This window comes from Eutrigla gurnardus (assembly GCF_963514095.1).
Source record: "Eutrigla gurnardus genome assembly, chromosome: 22".
NCBI classification, from domain to species: domain Eukaryota; kingdom Metazoa; phylum Chordata; class Actinopteri; order Perciformes; family Triglidae; genus Eutrigla; species Eutrigla gurnardus.
Genome location: NC_139933.1, coordinates 792,155 through 814,861, shown reverse-complemented (window position 1 = coordinate 814,861; position 22,707 = coordinate 792,155). Strand labels below are relative to the sequence as shown.

Below are 22,707 nucleotides of genomic sequence, written 5' to 3'. Positions count from 1 at the left end.
TGGTGCTTGTGACCGACTACACCCCAAACTGTACCTTTTAGAAAAGAATCTCAATACTGTACAGTAGCTCAGGAGTACTCTGTAGTTGTGTTTTTTACAGATACAGCAAATATCCAATCAAACAAGAGGGAAACAAGAAGCAGAACTTCTCTGCTCGTTTTCAAGTATGTACAGTTACCTTTTTTTTTTTTTTCTTTTTTTTTTACATCTTTCACTTCTTTCATTACAAAAACAGTATCTAAGTCACCATTTCTTACTTTGTACATTACTAACATTGATTAAATCTTTGTTGGGGGGCAGTGATGAGGATGAGGGGGGGGGGGGGGGGGGGGGCAGGCAGGATTTTAGGATTTTATCAACCTCTCGGTCACAGTTCATAAAGGAGGTTTTAATATATGTACAACTTTATCCATAACGGCCTGAAAGCTTGAAACGCGCCTCTAACAGCGAGATTATCGGACTTCAACAGTTCATCCCTCCATCTGGGGGGGGGGGGGGGGGGGGATGTGCACATTCATAGGAGAACTGGAGGAGGAGGAGGAGGAGGAGGCCCATGGGTGCAAAGATTTAATCTCACCCCGCTCCCCCGAACACTGCCGAGGTTTGATTCCAACCGATAAACCCAAACAAACAAAACTAGGAAACCCGTCAAAAAAACCAAACTGCATTTGAACGCACCCTCCCTCCCTCCTATCATAAAATAAAGTCTATATATTTGAATTGTTGCAGTCGCTGTAAAATGTACATTGCTGTGAAAACTGTCCAGAAAAAGATTCCTGTAGCAGAAGATATGTTGATGCTTGTGTTATGATCCACGGAGGGAAAAAGAAATAAAATATACTTACTCTGCAAAATAGATACATTATGACTGGGTATTTGAGGAGGAAAACAAACAATAAAAAAGTTACATTGTGTAAACTCACTTTAATTTTTAGCCACATTTAAAATCTTAAAAATATTCATAAAAAGGCAAAATTCTCAGTCCCCAAAAATATTGTGTCATAGACTAAGGAAGAAATATTTTCAACCTGAAACACTGCCCTTCCACCTTTTTGTACACAATTGGCAAAAATATATAGATATATATTAACAGCAATAACTTACCATTGTTTTTAATTTATTCATTTATTGACTTCTAAGATTTATGTTGCATCTCCCATAGGAAGGAAGCTTTAGTTCTTATTTATACATCACAAAAATATTTAAATAAAAAATAAAAACTTCTAAAAGCCCAAGCAGTCGCCCGCTTTGCCCTCCTCGGGGCAGTTTGTGGTTTTTGGGGGCGACTGATCAGAGCACGGAGACGGGATGGAGCCGAGGCTACATCAGGTCCAGACTGTTGTGGTTCATGTTCGTTCCCAGCTCCTGGTTGTTGTTGCTGCTGCTGTTGTTGTTGTTCCCCCCCAACATGTCCGACTGCCCCCCCGGCCCCGCATGCATCCCCGTCATCCCACTCAACTGGGACATGATGGAGTTCTGGTCTGAGGTGAACTGCCCCGGGTCCCCAGAGCTCCCCGGCTGCTGCTGCTGCTGGGGCGGCTGCTGGGGCGGGGCCATGCTGGGGTGGTGTTGGCCGAGGTGGCCCGGGTGGGGCGAGCCGGTCTGGGTCTGTGGGGAGATGCGATGGGGCGAGGGCTGCGGCTGCGAGGAGGGCTGCATGCGTGGGGACGGGCTGGAGTGCGGCGGCTGCGACTGCGGCCTCGGCGAGGGCTGAGGGGACCGGACCTGACTGCTGAGCGACCCCGTTGGACCGAGGCCTCCCTGTCCTTGGAGGTGGGGGTGGGGGGACTGGGCCATCTGCTGCTGGGGACTCATGGGACTGCTGTGCTGGGCTGGGGAGCCCCCGCCGAGATGCTGCTGCTGCAGGAGCCTCTGATGGATGTTCTGGTGGAGCATACCCTGGGACGTCTGTGGGGGTCCGCCGCCCCCTCCACCTACACCACCTTGCTGCCCTGGCCCTGGCCCTCCTTGTCCCGGCTGGAGCGGAGGCCCTCCTGGTCCTCCAGTGCCTCCACCAGGCCCTCCGTCTGGTCCTTGCAGCCCGCCCATTGAATTCTGCTGCTGCTGCTGCTGCTGTTGCTGCTGCTGCTGTATCTGCATCTGATGGTGGAGCCGTTGCTGCAGCGCTGCAGCTACTTGTGACATGGAGTTGGGGTAGCCTTGCTGCTGGCCTAGCTGTGGTCCCCCCTGCTGCTGCTGGGGCCCCCCTACACCACCACCCCCAGGCTGGGGCTGGGATGAGGGGGCGATGCCTGGCTGGCCCTGGCCCGGCTGCATGAAACCCTGCTGGCCTGGCTGCTGCTGCTGGAACTGCCCGTGGTTTCCCATCTGTTGTTGCTGCTGTTGCTGCTGCTGCTGCTGTTGTTGTTGTTGTTGTTGGCGTTGCTGTTGCTGCTGCAGGTGTCTTCTCATCAACAGCTCTCTGAACTGTGGAGTCATATTGGTAATGTTGCCTTGTTGCCCTGCTTGCATTGCTCCCTGTTGCGGTTGTTGTTGCTGTTGTTGTTGTTGCTGCTGCTGCTGCTGTTGTTGTTGTAATGCAGCCATTTGCTGTTGCTGTAGATTCCCAGGCAACATTGGGCGCTGCTGCTGCTGCTGTTGCTGCTGCTGTTGCTGCTGCTGCTGCTGCTGCAGCTGCTGAAGCTGAGCCATGGTGGGCATGTTGCCCCCCCCTGCTGCCCCCTGAGCCATGTTCATGCCCGGCTGGCCGGCCTGGTTCACGTTAACCTGCTGTTGTCCATCAATGTTAGCCAGCTGGTTGGGCCCTCCTACACCGGGCAGTCCTCCAGCAGCCCCCTGGAACCTCACCCCCCCAGGGCCCACTGGTGGAGGCCCTCCTGCTCCTCCAGGCCCCCCCTGACCCCCTTGATATCTGGCCGCTCTCTGCCTGATGAAAGCGGCCATCAGGGTGGGGTTGGACCGGAGGATGTTGAGGACCTGCTGCTGTTGGAGCGGCGAGCTGGGGGAGCGCAGTGTTCTGAGGAGGTCTTGCAGTGCAGCCTGGGGCAGATTTCCCGACGCTGCTGCAGCTGCTATTGAGTTAGGGGCCCCTGCCGGCCCCCCTGATACACCCTGCATCACCTGCATCAGCCCGCGGCTCCCTGGTTGCGGCTGCTGCTGGCTCATCGCCTGCTGCTGTTGCTGAGCGACGGCCGGCTGCTGCTGCGGTGCCATGTGACCCATCATGCCGGGCCTCTGCTGCGGGTTCATGGCTGGTCCGCCGGCGCCCCACTGCTGGTTTGCTTGCTGAAGCTGCCCGCCGCCGCCCTGCTGGACTTGCTGTAGCTGCTGCTGGACTTGGGGAGGCAGCTGCGACTGAGGGCCGCCCTGCTGCATTCCTGCTAGCATCCCCTGTTGCTGTGGGTCTAACATAGTCCTGCCAACAACGCCCTGGGCCTGGGGGGGCATGCCCTGGGCCCCAATGTGGGGCATGCCCATCTGAGCCTGGGTGTTCTGGTGGTGCGGATGTTGGGGCAGCATACCCCCCTGTCCCAGGCCACGTATCTGGGCTTGAGCCTGGACCTGAGCCATCTGCCTCTGGGTCTCTGCAAGACGCTGGATTTTCAGGGCCGTCTCCACAGCGGCCAGAGGGGGGCCTTGTTGCTGGCCTTGGACAGACATGGGCCCCTGGCTCTGGTTGGGCTGCTGAGGTGGAGTGGCTGGACCCAGGCCAGGTTTGCCATGGGGCTGGTGGAGAGGAGAAGCCCCAGGTGGTCTGGGGTTGTATGGAGGCAAACTGCCAGGGTGCTGCTGCTGAACACTGGGAGGCTGCTGCTGCTGCTGGAGCTGCTGAGCTGCCATCTGCTGCTGCTGCGGAGAGTTCATCATCCCGCCTACACCCACTTGCTGAAACTGATGGAGATGGTGCTGAGGAGGCATGGTGCCGCCTGGCTGCTGGACCTGCTGCTGCGGGCCTGGGGTTCCCATCCCCCCCATCCCCATGCCGACTCCTTGCTGCTGAGGAAGTGCCGGCATGTTCACCTGCGTGGGCGTCTGAGGGGTGGGAGGCTGCGTGCCCACGGACGTCGGGGTGCACGGACCCGTGGCTCCGTTGTTGGCCCCCGGAGAAGGCAGGCCGTTGCCCCCCGGAGCTCCTCCAGGAGGCGGCTGGCCCACTCGCTGCATGCTGGCCATCCTCCTGCGGAGCATCTGGGCCTGCTGGAGCCGGTGCTGCAGCTGCTGCTGCCGGAGCTTGTGCTTGATGTTCAGACAGAAGGGAACGGGGCACTTGTTCTCCTGACAGTGCTTAGCGTGGTAGCAGCACAGCGCGATGAGCTGCTTGCAGATGGGGCAGCCACCGTTGGTTTTCCTCTTGCAGCTCTTCGTGTGCTGAACGACGCGCTTCATCTTCTGGCAGGAAGGCAGCGAGCAGTTGGCGTTTCGACACTGGCAGGCGTGGACGAGGGACTGGATGCAGCGCTGGATGCTGAGGCGCCGCGAGTCTCCGGGGCTCTGCGTGGTTGCTGCAGCCTGGTTGCTGCTCTCGTCGTCCAGACCCAGGCCTAACTTCTCCATCTTGTGCACGTGGCCCTTAGTGTTGTAGCATGTGATGCAGAGGTCGTAATCCTGTGAGGGATGACATGAATGACAGTTGTTCAGATGTGCAGGGTTCCAAATTCAAGCACTTTTCAAGCATTTCAAGGTGCATTTCCATGCTTTTCCAGCCCTTTCCAACTGTGGGAAACTATTAACTAACAAGGATCTACTGCCAACGCATCCTCCCTTCCAGCTGTAATGTTGTTTCGGAGCTCTGCATGAATGTGATGATTGTATGATACAAGTAGCTGGAATATAGTATAGTATAGCACTTCAATGTGGTCCGTGGTAAACTCCATCTTTGTATCAATCCAATGGTCAGTATTCAGTCTACTTATTCTGTCACTTGTTCATCACATTAAATGAGATGTTATTGTCCTCTAAACAACCAACATGATGTTTGGAGACAGCTTTTTACAGAAGGACCACAAATGAAAGGAAAACTAATTCCACTAACAGATCCACAGAAATATAATCACCAACTATTTTCATCATCTGTTCATCATCAAAAGTCAAACCATACTAAAATTCAAGGATTTCCAGCACCGTACCAACCCTGGTTGTGATATGTAGCAGCTATCAGATTAACATAAGTAATTCCATGACACTTCTCCCAGCTCACCTCACAGACGGTGCAGTGGAAGCGAGTCTCCACGTGGTGCTTGCACTCATTGCAGGTGTAGACGAAGCGGTCCTGGCTTTGGTTATGCAGCTCCACCAACATGCACATGGAGCTCCACATGGACCTCCGTAGCGAACTGAACTCCAGATGTTTGTCCCGGGCCAACGTCAGGAAAGCATCGCGGCCGTCCATGAGGTCACAGGCCATGAGGGGATCCGGGTCTTGGATGGGGGGCAAGGCATTCGCCATGGGTGCTGCAATCAGCCGGATGACAAAGAAAACCTGGGGCAAGAAATAAGGCAGAAAAAGATGAGGGACGGGGGAATCTTTTAAAACCAATGTAGCTGTGCTTCAGTGATAAGATGCAGAGTATTCATGTTATTTCTGGTTTCCTACCTCTTTGTGTTTTTCCATGGTGGCATAGAGTTTCTGTGAAAGGTCGTTGGAGACGTTGGGCATGCCCGGCTTCTTCTTATTGGCTCGGCTCAGGCTGCTCTTGTTCTTACTCGTCTTCTTGTTGTTCTTCTTCTTTGCATTTTTACTGTCACCTTTTGTATCCTGCTCAAAAAAAGAGGGGATATCAGAGATCTCCTGATCAATAAGCTCAGTTGATTTCACCTAACAAAAGAGCGTAGCGTTCTTACATCAATACTCTCATTGGAAGTGCTGTTCTCCTCTCTTTTCCTCTCCTCCTCCTCCTGCTCCAGCTCTTTGATGCTCTCCTCCAACACATTGGGCCAAAAGTCACCCTCAAAGTAAGGCAACTCCTTGGCACTGGTCAACCGATCCTCTGTCGCCTGCTTGAAGACATCCTATTGGGGGTGAATTGGAAATAAAGTTAGTAGTTTTCCATGGATGTCATTCGCATCAGCTTCTCTCATGTATAAAAATGCCTACCTTGAAATCGTGCACGATCCTCTCTGCCACGGCTTTGTCCAACATCTTCTTGTACCACTCCTGTAGGCGTTTGGGCTTTGGGATCTTCTGGTCTGCAGGGTGACAGTGGAAGATGTAGTCGTCCCCTTCGCTCGGTGGGCAGGCCCAGATGTGTCCAGTGGTGTAGCTGTGGACGACACAGGTCTTTACTCCATAAGCAGAATTAATATATGCAGACTAAAACGAGCTTTGGGATAAGAATGCATACTCGTGACCAAAATAAATGAAGTGCTTCTCTCACCCCAACTTCCTGACATATTCCAAGTAGCCGATGAGGACTTCATGGTAGACTGCCGTCCTGAGACCGCGAGGCCGGAAGAAGTGAACACTGTCCAGGTAGGAGATGTATACTCGCCTGAGAGGGAAGACATATTCATACATCACAAGAGCTGAAACGCATTCACAACCATCCCATTTCCAAGTGGAAAGACTTCCCACGACGTCTTTACCTCTGGTTGGGCTGAGGACAGTCGGATCCATACTCCTGAACGTGCATCCCGAAGAAGCAGACGTCCGCTCCGTCGATGTCCTCAAACGCAAAAAGGGCTTTTGTCCTGTATGGGAACGACTCCGACATCTCTCCGCTGTCCACAAATCTGTAGACACAAACACAAAACATCTTAGAAATGGCTTCCACGTTTACATAAAATTCAGTTAAGTATAGCAGCCTTGTTTCCTGATGGAGGATAACAGATGATCATGTAGTCGGTTTGTAATCAGAACAATGAAGCAGCCTCTTCAGCGTGTCCTCCTACCTGGACTTCATGCCGGGTTTGACCTCCACCACTTTGTCAGAGACGTGGACGACGCGGATGGAGACTTCTCCGGCCTCCGTGTGGCTCTGACGCTTCAGGAAGTCATTCACCCTCAGCTCCAGGTAACAGCCCAGCTTCGTCTGGGGCAACCCTGTGTGACGGAGCATCGTTCATTAGTTAGCTGCTAAAACAACAGGTCCGTCTCATCTCTGTATACGTATAACTCGTGACATTGAGTCTGTAATGATGACGACATGGGATTAATGTGACAACAGCCTCAACTGACAGTGAAATGAGGGGTGAACCAAGCATAAAACAAAACAGCGGGATAAAAGTAGCATCGTTACTTACTTTTGGCAGAATACTTGTTCTCTTTCCTCGTCTTGTTAGTCTTTTTTAAGCAGCCATCGCATACAAAACTATGAAAAAAGAAAAGGGTTGAGTCAGTTTAATCACATAAAAAAAAAAATAATAATAATAATAATAAAAACAAGTGTCTGCTTACCCCGACGGCCAGATCGTATCGTGATGCAAGACACAGATCTGATGCATCCTTCGGCCGCAGTCCAGACATTCAACGAGCCTGAACGCACGGAGATGAAGATTAGACTCTTCGGTTTAAATCTCTTCCACCACAAAATGCTAATGTTGACATTTGGCTGAGCAGTAAACTTACAGTTCAGGGTCCAGTGTGTCATTCTTCTTCTTCTCAAACTGTTCTTTGTTTATCGACCTGAAATGATTAAGAGGGAGTATGACGATATGTAGAACAACAGGAGGGAGCCGTCAGAATGCAGAAGGGCTGATGGTGACTTGGATGATCCAGAAAACAAAATCTCAGAGTAGTTGTAAGTGTGAGATATGATTTAAGGTTGTTTTTTTTGTGGTTGGAAGACGAGCACCCATCAAACATTTTAACTAGCTGGTTACTGAACGGACTCGGACTCACGTCTGTGGCTGGGTGGGGTCGTCGCCCAGGGAAACCGTCTCCCCCTGGATCTCGTTGAAACACTTCTCACAGAAGTGGTACCTGTCAGCAACAAGCCCAAATTTTGGTGAACTACACCATTCCCCGCAGCACAGTCAATCACAGACAGCGCACAGGGGGGGCGCAGTCACCAAGTGGTACAGGACATGGGCAAGGCAGGAAGTGCCACAAGCGTGGGCAAGCAGGAAGTGGGAGCGCAGGACAGCAGGAAGTCGTCATCACACACAGCCAGCCATGATTTTTGAGGGGTGGATGAGGGGGATGGGTTTTGTTGGGATGTGCATGGTTGTTCAAGGCAAAAGCAAGCCAATGATGATATCACAGCAGGGGGGGGACAGACAGACAGGTGGAATGGAGACGGGAGACGGGACAAACATCCAAGACAACACAGCAGAGAGCCGAGGCAAAGCACAGATTAGCAAAATTAGACATGAGAGGATGAGCAACAACAACAATCATCGCAGCTAACAGCAGGAGCAGCGGGATCGACAGCAGCTCGACACAGGACGCAATACAGACGATGAACGAATAGGCACAAGACAACTGCTCAGCTGGGTATTCATTCAAGCAGCTCATTTTAAAGTCGGTCCTTTCACATCCCAGGAAGGTTCTCATGTTTGTGTGCAGAACAGACGGGAAGAACTTAAAAAGGTGTGGAAATCTGAAAGGAACGGACCACCAGCTTGAAAGAGAGCAACAAAACGTGTTTGCATTGTTCATAAAATGTTCCTAAAGTAAAATGCCCATATATTTAATGCAAAAAGCACAAATCGCATGTATGTTCAATGCTTCGTGTGTGTCGCCTTTCGTCTACAAATGCTTTTCAAACATTTCTGCACTGAGGTTTGATTTCTAGATTAGATAAATGACAACTTAAAGAATGTGAGGAGATCGACCGACTGTTAAAATGCCAGTGCTTTAGGCACCACGTGAAGGTATAAAAACAGGGAACGTGAAGTGAAGGGAAGCGTTTGGGGAAACAAAATTAATCAGATGAACACTTTGATACAAACACTCAGTCTAACTTGGTAGAATTAAGTTAAATAATCTCTTGTTGTACTTATAATCCCTTCCTGTTTTAACTAAAACCATCCCTCCACCCTTTATGACATCCACTCCCACCATACCTGTTCTGGTAGCTGAAGTAAGCAGCATCTCGGGGAATAGTGCACAGCTGCTTCCCGTAGCAGCACAGCGTCTGAGGAGAGAACTCCAGCTATGGACGAGAACACAAAGGACAACAATTAATATTCATCACAATGGTAACACACCATATGAAAAGTGGTACAATTCAAATAAACGTGTGTTTGTCTTGATGTGATAACAGGAAGCTGCTGGAAACCCGTTTTTAACCAGTCAGGCCCACTTAACTGTAATTTCATGTTACCTTTAAACGTTCCTGTATAATGAATGGAAATCCTTTATGGACTTGAATTAGAACTGGGTTATAACGGGATTGTAATACGTTATCGTAACTGCCGCAAGCATTGAATGGATATGAACACTGCAAATCATGTGATGAAACAATACTAAAAGAATATGAGGACAAAGTACATCCTGTTGTGTGAGCTGGACATTCCCGTTGTAAAAAAGAAAAGGAGCTGCCGTCTGTTTTTTTAAAGTTAATCCATCTCCTGTGACGCTCCGTCTCATTGTCAGAAGAAACCCTTCAGTCAGTCGCTCATAAAAAGAGCCAATCACTTTTGTTATTTGTCTGCAAAACCCAAAAATAGCAGAGTCTAACGAGAGCTGTAATGTGATATGGCGTCGGTATGCCCAAGGCCAAATTTAGCTGTGAACCCACTTCACTGCTTCCATTTTCAGATAGGAGTTAATTTCACCATCTGAAACGTACTCGGATACACCAGCTTCTCCAGACACGTGCTCAACGTACCGTCACTCTATATCTTATAGGAAGGGTTAACAAAAACTCCTGGAGATGGTTTTAAAACCAGGAAAACAGCCTGTACCTCTATGAAGTACGGACTGTATATAAATATCAACTCTTATAATTATCAGACCGTGAGCATCTTTACTTCAAGACTTTCCTCCTTGATTTTCACAACAACGCTGCCCCCTCACTAAACATGCATCTTACAGCTCAGCTCCATGTAGACATGAAGCCAGCCATCCGGTCTCACCTTCCTCCCACAACAGTAGCCGAGGCTCTGCATGACGGGATCGATCTCCTGCTCAAACACCTCCGCCAGCTTGGAGCAGTACTTGTAGACTCTGGATGTTTTGCGGTTGTACAACCAGGCGTTGTTGAACATCAGCCAGATGTCATCCACGTACTGCCAAGGATCCTGATACTGACCTACAACCACAAACACACAAAGCACTCGATGGAGGATTTCCTATTCCTTTCAAATCCTCATGTGGTGTCAAATCAAATAAAACCAGTGTCATATGAAGAAGCAAGCACCAACCTGTGTCAAGCTTTCGTTTGATGGTAGATAGGTCCATGGGGGTCTTCACAATATCAAAGTAGTCCTGCAACAACACAAGGGGCTCGAGTTTATCAAGATACAAGGAAACCGCTTCCTCTAAGGACATATTTATTGCTAGCAGAAAAGCCACTACTAGGACTGTTTGTGAGTAGTGTATACCAGGAGGAAGACGGGTACGTACAGGTATGCACAGCAGTTGTGGGTCTACAGGCATTCTGAAAGGCAGAGACTCGGGATCTTGTCTGTAGAGAGATTCGAGTGTCGGCATCAGGGCCTGACGAAGCTCCTCTGGTTTGAAGACTAGAATGAAACAGAGGTCAGACATGATTCCATTTTACACCTGTGGATTATATGGAGATGTTTGAAAGTCCTCCTTACTCTTCTTTTTTACTGGGGCCTGCTGTGATGCCGAGTCAGACGTGTCCTCTTCCTCCTTCTCCTTCTTCACCTCCGGTTTCCTGTCTTCCATCTTGACGCTCACCGGCTGCATCGTCGTCGATGACGACGACGTCGTATCCATGGAAGCACCTTTACCTCCCTCTCCAGAACACTCCTCCTTCTTCAGCTCCAACTTGACGGGCTTTTCCTCCGTTTTGATGTTGCCGAGCTTCCCTCCTTTGGAGCAGCTGCCGGTATCGCTCTCGTCCTCCTCGTCCTGCTGCTTGATCTCCATCTTGGGGTCGACGTTAGTGGTTGAGGCGTTGGACTGCGGCTGCTGCGAGGAAGTGTCCAGGCTGCTGACGGAGGCTGGAGTCATGGCTTGATTGTCCACTTGGAATGAGCCCTTCTGGGACAACTATGGAGACAAAGCAACAAACTCAGGTGCACGGAAATAGTGAATACGACACCGTGAGGCATGACTCTACTCTGATAAGATGAAGGTCAACCTTTGAGCAGCTCAACAGTAAAGCATGGGACAAACCCAGGGTTCCTACACCTTCTCCAAAGTCAAATTCAAGCACTTTCCAAGCACTTCCAGGTGCATCTCCATGCTTTTCCAGCCCCTTCCAGCTGTGGTAAACTCCATATTTGAGCCAATCCAATGGTCAGTATTCAGTCTACTTATTCTGTCACTTGTTCATCACATTAAATGAGATGTTATTGTCCTCTAAACAACCAACATGATGTTTGGAGACAGCTTTTTACAGAAGGACCATAAATGAAAGGAAAACTAATTCCACTAACAGATCCACAGAAATATAATCACCAACTATTTTCATCATCTGTTCATCACCAAAAGTCATTTTTCATAAAGAAATGTCAGAAAACGCTGTTTTCAGTCCCTCAGATATGGAGATCTTCTTTTCTCTGTTCTATCATAGATGTCATCACATACAACACACATTTCAAGACCTTTAGTCTAAATCCAAGCACTTTTCAGACCTTGAAAACACCACACTAAATGTGTTTTCAAGGATTTCCAGCACCCGTACGGACCCTGTGATCTGAACGTCTAAGTGTAAACATGTAAAGGATGAAATCCCACTGACCGGAGTCCGAGGCAGCTGAGGACCGTGTGGCGTGGAGCTGGAGGCCATTCCAGGGTGAGATGGAGTGGTGGAACCAGAGGAGCCCATGTGCTGCTGGAGGGGCTTGTTGGAGCCGGGGCCCTGACTGAGCTGAGGGGCTGAAGGTGGACCCAGCTGTGGCGGTGCGTTGGGGGTGTGCGGTTGTGGGGTCTGGGACCCGGCTAGTCTGGGGGGCGTCTGGTGAGGAGTAGGAGATCGGCTGTGAGCGGGGGAGGGCGAGCCACGCATGGCTGCCAAATGGGGGATGGAGTTGGGTTGCTGGTTTGTGTTGGGTGGAGTCATTGAGGAAGGAGGGGCTCCGACAGACGAGTTGGGACCACCGCCACCCAGGCTCTGAGGACCCATGGGCCCCACTGAGGAGACCCCACTGGGTCCACCAGCTGAACCTGGCTGTGCTAGAGGACTAGCAACTGGAAGAGAGGGAGGCGTGCCCATCTGCGTCTGAGGATAGAAGGGGTCAGTTAAAGATACAGTTAAATGTTTGGTCAAACACATCCCCCACACACACACCTTCCATTAATGTCTGACTAACAGGAAAATAACTTTAGGCCAGCTCACCTGTGCCATGCCTGCCTGCGCTCCAGGTTGGGCCATCCCAGGCTGAGCTGGTCCAACACCTGGTCCTGATCCAGGGAACTGTCCCTGGGACAGATACTGGTTCTGCAGCTGGTTGACATTCGGCTGCCCCATCCTGGGTCCGACCATTCCCATCTAGAGGCATCAACGGGGATGGGCAGGGTTTTAAACAGGTTTTACAAACCCTTATGGACTGGTTTAAGTTGCATTTTTGTCGTCCAGCTTGTAAAAATTGTAGAACTATTTCATATGCATGATTCTGTGAAAACATTCCAACAATACACTCTGGTAGCCACTGTGTGAACAGACACACTGCATTTCTAAATGTGATTATGGGCACATTAAATCAAGCTATACGAGATACAAGGAGCCTCTTCAGGACTGACCTGGTTGCCAGATGCTCCTAAGGGGAGGGGGGGTGTGGACCTCTGGCCCATAGACTGCATTCCCATCTGATTGAACTGATTCATGCCTGAGAAAAATCAGACAGTTATGATACCGAACATCACATTTTCTACATATGCAGGTTCCATGTCGTTGTGTAAATGTGTGACGTTTCACATGTGGTGCAACACCATAAACATTTAAATCATGTGTCCCGGTTGCCCCGGTTGGTACTTTACCTGGGCCTTGCATTCTGTTGACCATCTGATTGGGTCCGGCCGGTCGCACCATGGATGGGTCGGGGAGGGGACCGTCTGTAAAACAGAGACAGCGGATTCAGCAAATCAAGCTAAGAGGGGGTTAGAGGTGAAATGCCCTAACCAAGCAGGGTTCAAGTCCGGCCTGTGACCCTTTGCTGCCCATCATTCCATCACTGTCCTTTATGACAACAAAAACATAACACTTAAAAAACAGATATAAAACAATGCCAGAAAGTCCTAGATGAAATAATCCTTCCTGTGCAGTCCGACGTGACGTCAGCTCATCCAGACCTATCTGTGCTGCATGTCCACTCACTTGGAGGCAGGCCAGCGGGGGACGGACCCATGCTGGCAGGTCCGATACCCAGACCCTGCTTCTGGAGCCGGGTCCGTCTCTTCTCCTCCAGCTCCTTCTGGATCTTATAGATCTTCTCCGCTAGCAGGTGATAGTACTCAGCCTGTATAAGAAGGGTAGAATAATTACTTTACGAGGACCCTCCAACAACTACGGGAACGTTGACATGTTAGTTTTACAAACAGGAAGCGGTTATCTAATTCCAGATTTTTACTTTTGAGACAGAACATGTGGCTACAGCTGCTAAATGACAGGCAAACTTCCCAGCAGTCTCTCCCTCCCTTCTTTGCTGACACATCGACTTACTCTATTGTTGGCCGACTCATACATGTCTCCCTCAACTTTTCTGGCATAGGCCACCAGGTTCTCCATTCGCCGGTCCTTGAGAGCAGCAGGATCAGGAGTGGGAAAGATGGCCTGAACCCTGTGGGTGGGAGGACAAACAAAGAAGGGAAGAGGAGGGAGGAAAGGAGTTGCAAAATGTAAATGTCAAAGTATTGCTTCAACACAATGTCGTCTTTGAGTCTCTTTAAGCGTGTGCTAACCTGTGCTAGCGGCTCTACTACTGAGAGGCTCTACCCAGTGAGTGTGAGTTCATCGTGGTTAACGTTATCTGTAGTCAGCTTTCTTTTTTTAATACAGCTGTCAGCAGGCCCATGAGTTCCCACTGAAGAGGAGGACATTTACTGTTCTTGTAAGACTTCGTCTCTCCACCAGCGCTTATAATGTAACTTGAAGTTACGTAGAGGTCAGCCAGCTTAACGGAGCTTTTTTTAAATCCAAGCAGACATATACATAACTTTCTCAGTCATACAATATGCATATTGTTGGAAATACAAGATTCTGCTTAAACCCTCCTCTTGAATACTTACAGTTTGTGTACCAAGTGGTTTCGTAGGTCCTGTGTGATGTCCTCGTGCCAGCTTTTCCTCATGCCGGAGGAAGAGGGAGGGCCTGCTGTGGGCATCGAGCCGAGCCCTCCGGAATCATTCATCAGACTGGGAGAGATAGGAGGGCATCGTTTTAATGATAAACTTATTTAAAAAACACAGATGTGTGTGTGTGAGCCTGGGTTCCTTCTCACCCTTGGCTGTTCACATTGAGGTGCATCATGGTATCCTGCAGCAGGCTGGCTTGTTGGCTCTGAGGGGAAGACCCCACGCCTCCGTTGACTCCCATAGGATTCGCACCTACACATGGAAAGGACGGGACATAAGACGTTTGTGTTCCCTATTTATACACGTTGCTCTTGGACATGCACTTTGTAATGCATTCAAGCTCAATGGCATCAACAGCATATTCTTGAGGTGTTGATCAGACGTCATCTACTGGGCTGTTTTACCTGGAGCCCTCTAGTCAGCTCCTTCTGGCAATACATGACTACACAAGTCAACTTAAAGCATCCAACTCATTATGCACAGGGTTCCTACACCTTCTCCAAAGTCAAATTCAAGCACTTTTCAAGCACTTCAAGGTGCATTTCCATGCAGCACCTGTACGAACCCTGGATATAATATTCTATATAATAATAATAATAATAATAATACATTTGTTGTTTGGGCTATGGAAATAGGAGGGAGTATGTCTGTGTGCAGTGTTAACTCACCCATTTGGTTCAGCGGTCTCATGCCAGCCTGGCCTTGCAGGCCTTGGTTGGACATATTGGGCTGGGTAGGCTGGGTCTGGATCTGGTTGCCCTGGTACGTGAGGCCCAGGGCTGCGTAGGCTCTTTCTATGGAGCTGGGGTCGATCTGGCTCGGCGGGTTGAGGTTGGGAGTACTTGTTTGGCCACCAGATACGGCCCCGAGAGAGCTGCTCAGACCTGCAGCCGCCGCACTGAGAAGAGCTGTGAGGACACCAGGACAGGAGAGTGTTAATAATGCATCCCGTCTTCTTCACACAATATATACATATTCAAAAAAAACTCAGCATAAGAAAACCCTGTGGCTGCAAAACTCATAGATAGATTATGTTTATATAACAATGATGGATCATTAAGGAATACTGTGCAGTGTGAAGGGTGTATAACGATGCTTGGTCAGATACAGACACTCACACTGGGGGTTCCTCTTGTCTCCTGCATTCTTCAGTGGCAGGCAGACAGGACAGTCGTGTCGCGTGCAGTTCTTCCAATGGGAGATGATCTGCCTCGATGATGCACAGTGAGGAACTGAGGACGGGCAGAAAGACGGGAAGAGTCAGGAAACAAATGTTAGGGAGGGGAGAGAGGCAGGAGAACAGGAATGATACCAAGTGAAGTCATGGGAAAAAAGATTAAAATTAGAGACACCTGCCGTTACATCGTGAACCTAATGCCGTATCTTTATATTATTTTAGTGTAAAAGTAGAAATATACAACAAGTATTGTCTATTGCCTCCTTCATCTTTTGCATTGGGTGACATATAAATCTTCGTTGTAGTGTAAAACAGTGTGGTCTCTTTGCTCGTCAACCTCAGAATTCAAAATCAGTGTCAACACCGAACCTCATCCCTTAGCATGCAGTTATTGATATAAAACCATAAAATAACGGCTACTATCTGTTGAGTGCAGGAGCATGCCGCGTTGCTTCCACTCACCCTGACAGGACTTGCCAGCCTGGCAGTGAGTCATGTGGTTGAGGACGTTCTTCATGGTGCGGCAGTGGGGCAGGTTGCACTGCCGGACCTCCCCGTTGGCCTGCTCCCGCCGCTGGCACTTGTGTGCATGAAGCAGGAGCACCAGTTGCTGCTGGATTAGCTTGCGCTTCTCAGGGTCGGCTGTGGGTGGCGCTCCGGCTGCAGCCGCTGCTGCAGAAACCTGGGTACCTGGACCGCCCAGACCTGCCTGAGCGTTGGGCACCATCCCTGGGGCTCCTCCCACAGGTGCACCAGAGGGACCGCCCACACCCGTTTGTGACTGCTGGGAGCCCTGGTAAGTGAAGTGGACACGTGGATGAGACACAGGCAGTAAATAAACAGAAAAGAAGGCAGAAGGAGACGGGGAGTAGAGGGGAGAGGAGGCGGCGTTTCATTTAGAGGTGAGTGAGGTGAGATAAATGTAGGAGGGAGGAAATGAACGCAGAAAGGATTATATAGTACAACTCATTATGGATCTGACACAAACATTTTAAGAGTGTATTTAATGAACTACCATGGTAGCCATTCCCTGCATGGGCTGGTTCTTCTTATCCACGTTGAACTGGGCCAGGCTGTTGGCCATGGGACCTTTGTTCTGGAGCTGAGGGCCCAGCCCTGCACCTCCCAGCCCTTGACTCCCCTGCCCTGCATATGGACCTCCAAAGGGGCCCCCTGGGTTCCCCATCATCCCCATCTAGGAGTAAAAAAAGGCAAAAGTGAGAAGAGATGAAGAATAGAAAAGAGCGACGTAGGAAACATCAAGCAAAACTATGATGACAGTTAACTGTTTGTGACCACATTGCACTCATCAGTGATTACATCATGTTTTTATTTTGTCCCGTGTCTCCCCAAGATCTCAAATCCGAGCTGTTAAATGACAAGGACCACATTACTTCACACCATGACCTCCATCAAAGCCAACGTTTTCGACCCCCAGAAGAGCATGTTTCTCCTACGTGTGCTTTCTACTGCTTTAGAACAACTACGTTACCCTGTACTGTGTTTATAAAACAGTTAACCAGGTTACAGCACCAAGTAATGTGGAATTAAATAATTAAACATATTCATTAAAACCCATGCAAACTAAAACTTAACAGCAATCTGACATGTATACACATTGAAGGACTTCGTTCAATTTGGTTCACAGATTTATTCCTCAACAGTCTTTTCCTCTTCTCGTTGCCTTCAGAGGGTCTACGGCACTTTTCATTCCTCCCCATACCTAACCTGGGAACCCTCTCCCTGCTTCTGATCTCGATGGCTAACATCAGTGTTTCCACCACATTCATTAAGGGCAGCAGCAGCAGCTTGCCACAGCAAAAACAACATTACTGTCACTGGAACTGTCAATCTCACAAGCAGAGCGAGCATAAGCGTGCTGTGCGTCGCTCATGGTTGTTAAAATACATAAGATATATTCATGAGCCCAAAGCACTACTTTCTGGTTTTATAGAAAATAAGTATATCTTTCAGGGTGGAGAGCAAAAACTAGAGCCTGCAGAAAAGTAGCTGAAGTTTAAAGGAAAAAACTCAAGCTTGATACAATTTGTGAAAATGTTTTGCACATAAACATAAGATCTGTATCTATAATCAACCATGCACAAAAATGTGCCGTTATCAACTAAACTGAGTAATAGGATGAAATGCAAGTAATGATGCCTTTAATAAATGATATAACTACGCCTGCCACAATAAGTCCAATTTTCTGTTTCAAAAGTACGGTTTTGTGCATTAGTAAAGGTTCTGAGCATGAACTGGGAGATACGGTGTGCTCTACTAATGACTTCGAGGAGAACAACACTGAGTGTGTACTTGAAATACAGACTTTGCACATTTACAGCATTTTTAAGTGTATAAAAAGTCCACCAAACATTTTGAAAATGAATTAATATGTTGCATATGCAAAGTTAAACCATGTACATAGGCAAATAAGTGAATGTCTATAATTGAAGGTATCCCTACCTTGTTCATGGCTCCAGGTTGCTGGCCTCTCATGCCAGCCTGGCCCCCAGCTCCTTGCTGTTGTAGGGTCTCAGCCAACAGGTTGCTGTTGCCCCCCATCCCCTGATTCCCAAAACCCATCCTGGGGGAGCCGTTTATCACCTGGCTCCCAATCATGCCCGACTGCTGCTGTCCGTTATTGCCTTTCTGCTGTGCACCCATCATGGCCCTGTTCATGCCACCCATCATTCCAGCTGCAGCATTCTGTTGCTGCTGCATCATGGTGGCCTGCTGCTGCGGGGAGAGGTGCTGCTGCTGCTGCCCCATCATCTGTGGAGGCCCCTGGCCGGGGGACGCCTTCATGTTCGCCAAGTGTTGCCCCATGGCGCTGGGGCCTCCGGGGCTGCCCATGGCTCCTTGGTGCCCTTGTTGGGTCGAGGTGGGCGCCCCTGAACGCAAAAGCTCGGACAGTTGTTTGTGCTTGGCCACCGCATCCTGGCCTCCACCAAGGCCAAGTCCCATTCCTCCTCCGCCTCCTCCAGGACCCAGCCCTGCAGGGCCCCCTCCCAGACTGGTGTGCAACTGGCTGAGATCCCCACCATTGACCAGGCCTGGTTCATTAGAGCTGATGAGCTCGTCGGGGAGGTCATGCTCCAAGTCAAACAGCGAGCCAAAATCTAAAAATGGAAGAAGAAATGCAAAGTTTAGGCAGAGAGAGTCACATGGCATGGGAGCCAAAGCAGGAGAAAGGTGAGAGGAAGACAAATAAATGTCCAGAGCCATGTTCAAATGCTGTAATCCTTCATTTTTCCAGCATGACTGGGTGAAAATTAAATTGCATGCTTGACATTATAAAAAAAGCTGTTTCGAGGTGTACGGACAATTTTCTCCCATCAGAAATGAATAACATACGATCAAAACCACTGATGTAAACTTCAGATCAAATCCAGGAGAACGTGTGTGTGTGTGTGTCAAGCTGCACGCACAAACATATATGCAAACAAACACACGCCCACAGGCCTGCTCAGGGAGAATCGCTGACCAGAAAGGTGATTCAACATGTTGCACAGACGGGTTTGTACGAGGAGACGATGGACAATGTAGAAGTAACGCAAAATGGAGCTCAGGTTGGTGGAGACGCACATTCACACATCAATCTGTATCCACCGAGTCTGATGACACACAGCTCAGCCAATCAAACAACACAACACCCCCTCCTTAAAATTCCCCTTAAAGTACGGAATCTAATTTAGGCTATTTTCTCACACTTAATGTGAATGAATTGAAACTATGCTAAATTAAAATTAACTAATATCAGCAGGAAAACATCTACAAACATGCATATTGGAGGTTCATGCACGGAGCAAATAGTATGCAAACTTGTTTTAACCAATTTATCATACAGATCTTCTTAATTTGTTAAATTTCCTTTACTTCTGAACTATAAACCTATATGCATGGCTGTGACAGATAATCTCAGATGATAATATAATATAATATAATATATATTTGCAGCCCTTATGTGCAGATCCATGTCTTGACTGCAACACATACAGCATGCAGGGGTAAAATGTGTGCAACGTCTGGATGATTGAACCGTATAAAAGTCCAGATGCAGACCCGGGACCGAGACACACAACCTGGAGCCGAACTGGGACCGCAAGCCCCCCCTAGCAAGCCCCCCTAACATCGGTTGTTTGTTGTAGTAAAAACAAAAACCGGATGATTTGGTGATTTTTTGTTGGTGATTGGAGCTAACTTGCCTCGCTGGTTTGATATCGCGGGGGGTTTTAATGGCAGGACATGGCGCTGTGCTGGCCACTATTCCAGCTGCTGTCACACACACACACACACACACACACACACACACGATAAACACAAACCCAACAATGGTATTTTTTAAACAAATCAAGTCGGACATGTGGGCCCCGAAGTCGTCTCCACCGCCACGGCTAGCCGTCCCCCGCCGTTTGCCAGCCTCCACACACGGCAGCTAACGTTAGTTTAGAGGGGAACGGGGCTCCGAGTGATGATGCGGCAGCACAGCCGCTTTTTAAAGCACGCGTCAAGCTTTTTTTATATTAAAAAACTTAATAAAAGATGATTTCTGTAGCTGCCTGTCAATGTGGCACAACTGTAAAAGCATAAACAACTTCACCACGAAGTTGGCTTGGCAACAAGCTTTATTGCCATTATTATTCATGTTATTATTCATATTCAGAATGTTATCATTATTATCGGCCCCGGTTAATGCAGCCATTAAAGAAAACACGGGTCCGTTTGAGGGGAAGCCGCATTCGGGTTAGTTAGCCTAGCGTTAGCCGCGATGCTAACAGAGCTAACCTCCGGCTAAAATGGCTGTTAGCAAAAAAATGCGAGCTACTAGGAAGCTAACGTTAGCAACAAAAAAAGCTAACGACAAAAACAGAAGAGTAATCCCGCGTCTTCTAGCCCCTTTTAAGTGAATCCAAGCGACGGGAAAACTTAGCCGACTTAACGAATAACACCGTAAATGATATCGTGGAAGAAATACTCACCGTTTCCGTCGCTGGCGGAGGCGGAAAGTGCCGGAGACGAGAGTTTAGGCCTCTTGGCTGAAGGCGGGCCAGAGTCCAGAACGTTCTCGGCCATATTTTTTTCGAAATAAAAATATATAAAGTCTCCACAATTGCGGACGTTTTTCACGCCCTTAGAAGCTCATTCCCTTTCGGTGCCAATATTGCGACTTTTCCCCCTCCTTTTGGGGGACTAAGAGGGGGAAAGTCCCGTGTGCGAATTACTCCTCTTTCCCTGGGTTCGCCTCTCGATTTCAGCCTCGGCGTATATCAACCCCCCTCCCTCCCTCGGCGGATTTTTTGTTCTTTATAAATTTCTGCCAGCGGAGGAGGAGGAGGAGGAGGAGGAGGAGGGGGTCGGTGAAAGTAAAAAAGAAGGGAGACACAACGCAGGCTTCCCCTCCTAAACTTACACGGCCTCCTCGGAGGTACATACACTCTCTCCCGTGGTCGCATCCGTCATTTCGACCTCCTTTCCAGCGGACTGGATGGAGATAATGTCGGGCTGAAGGCGCTTGTTTGCCTGCGAAGTGATGGTTGGTGGCGGCGGTGGTGGTGGTGGGTAAGCATGAGGGGATGCAAATAATAATAAAAACATATATAACGCAGAAACATATGCAACGGTACTAAAGGACAATGCTCATTCAGTGTATATTAAACAAGAAAAGTGTCCATGCAGCAACCCTGAACTTCTGCTTTTTTTAGGTGAGGTTTAGTTTAAAAGTTAGGAACATGTTTGATAGTTATCTTAAATGCAAGTAATCTGATTGCAATTTATTAAAAATAATTCACTGAAAACTGGAAGGACTTGGTGGAACTTTTTTCCTCCATAACTAACATACTGTCTGGCTTATTTTATTTTAATTTTTTTATAGGAAAGTGATGTTCCATGCATGCACAGTGATGTTGGTGGTGTTGGCAAATAATATTAAAAAATAATAAAGAAGAAAAATATGAGCTGATAAAAGTATAATGCTCATTCAGTGCATATAAGAAAAGAAAAGTGTCCATGCAGCAACCCTGAACTTCTGCATTTTTTAGGTGAGGTTTGGTTTAAAAGTTAGGAATATGTTTTTTTTTCATTGTTATTATTTTTCATAGGAAAGTGATGATTCCATGCATGTGAATGGATGATCTCAGGACTACCGAAGAAGGGAATTTTCTCACCCAGCAATGTTGACTCTGCTGCAGAGGCTTGCAACTTTGCTCCAATGACAAAATATTCTCCTTGTCTTGTTCCTGCACCCAAATCAGCCACCAACCTTTACTCGGTTACTTATTGTTGAGTAGTTATCCTGGTGTAAAAGTCCATTTGCTGCTGTAAAAGAAGAAATCAAAACTATGTGCAGTCATCAGTGAATCAGGTGAAGTGTTGAGAGTGTAAAGGAATTCAACACACTAACCTGTTTGATTCAAGCCTTTTGGGGACTGTATATGCATTGAGTTATTAAATGGCTGCATCGTTAAAATACACTGCATGTGTTTGTCCTGTACATTTTAAGATATGCAAAAAAACAAAGTCACGTTCTTCATATGTTCATCGTTGGTCTGTAAAGCTTGTTCTGATTCTGAAAATGTGGGGTTCTGTCACAGTGATTTTTATTTTATTTATTTATTCATCCTAGTTCTGGTTACCACCATAAATCTGTCATAAATGATACCGGTGACAATATATTTAAAATACGAACCATTGTCAAATCCTTACTGAGAAATGCTCCTCAGGTTGCAGGATTCATGAAAACACAACTTTTTAAAAGTCTGATTATCCCACTAGGGGGCCCCGGGATAAAACACTTCTCTGCCAGTGATCAGCATCACCTGCTAAAGACATTTCTCATAAATGTAGAAGAACATTTCTCAGTTGGTCTTCATTGAGAACACAGTTTTACTTCTGTTTTGACAAACATTTACTGATGTCAACAAGCGTTGAACACCACGGAGGTAGATTATTAGATTTGATTAGATTTTGTTGTTGTCGTCGTCTATGGATTTCTGTATTGACCGAGCTGGCAAGCCATTTTGGGGTGATGGCAGTTTCCAATCCTGTGTTCTGGATTTAGATTTTAATCAAAGAATTTGACAACGAGACTAAAACAAATGAACCAAAGCTGCTGCTAAAAGTTAAAGTATGTGTTAAACTCTGGAAGCAATGGATGGAACAAACAACTGAAGCTAAACATGAAGTTTGATGTACGAGGTCTATG

General features: G+C 48.1%; 1 protein-coding gene across 2 annotated transcripts; it reads right to left on the bottom strand.

Moving 5' to 3' along the window:
- Window positions 1-327: 327 nt before the first annotated feature.
- Window positions 328-21,015, bottom strand: ep300a (EP300 lysine acetyltransferase a). Of its 2 annotated transcripts, none has more exons than XM_084039550.1 (31): window positions 20,486-21,015; window positions 17,970-18,625; window positions 16,522-16,701; window positions 15,969-16,299; window positions 15,442-15,561; window positions 14,998-15,237; window positions 14,476-14,581; window positions 14,264-14,389; window positions 13,698-13,815; window positions 13,353-13,494; window positions 13,016-13,090; window positions 12,779-12,864; window positions 12,375-12,527; window positions 11,778-12,257; window positions 10,666-11,083; window positions 10,469-10,587; window positions 10,267-10,330; window positions 9,979-10,154; window positions 8,965-9,053; window positions 7,799-7,879; window positions 7,526-7,582; window positions 7,355-7,432; window positions 7,201-7,268; window positions 6,850-7,000; window positions 6,544-6,690; window positions 6,336-6,449; window positions 6,056-6,221; window positions 5,803-5,970; window positions 5,555-5,716; window positions 5,159-5,440; window positions 328-4,566 (listed from the first exon to the last, which is right to left on the bottom strand). In XM_084039550.1, the coding sequence occupies exons 1-31, from the start codon at window positions 20,577-20,579 to the stop codon at window positions 1,321-1,323; spliced, it is 8,493 nt and encodes a 2,830-aa protein (XP_083895676.1). In that variant the 5' UTR covers window positions 20,580-21,015; the 3' UTR covers window positions 328-1,320. The 2 variants fall into 2 exon arrangements, with proteins under 2 accessions (XP_083895676.1, XP_083895677.1); XM_084039551.1 differs by having other exon boundaries at window positions 15,448-15,561.
- Between the last annotated feature and the right edge of the window lie 1,692 nt (window positions 21,016-22,707).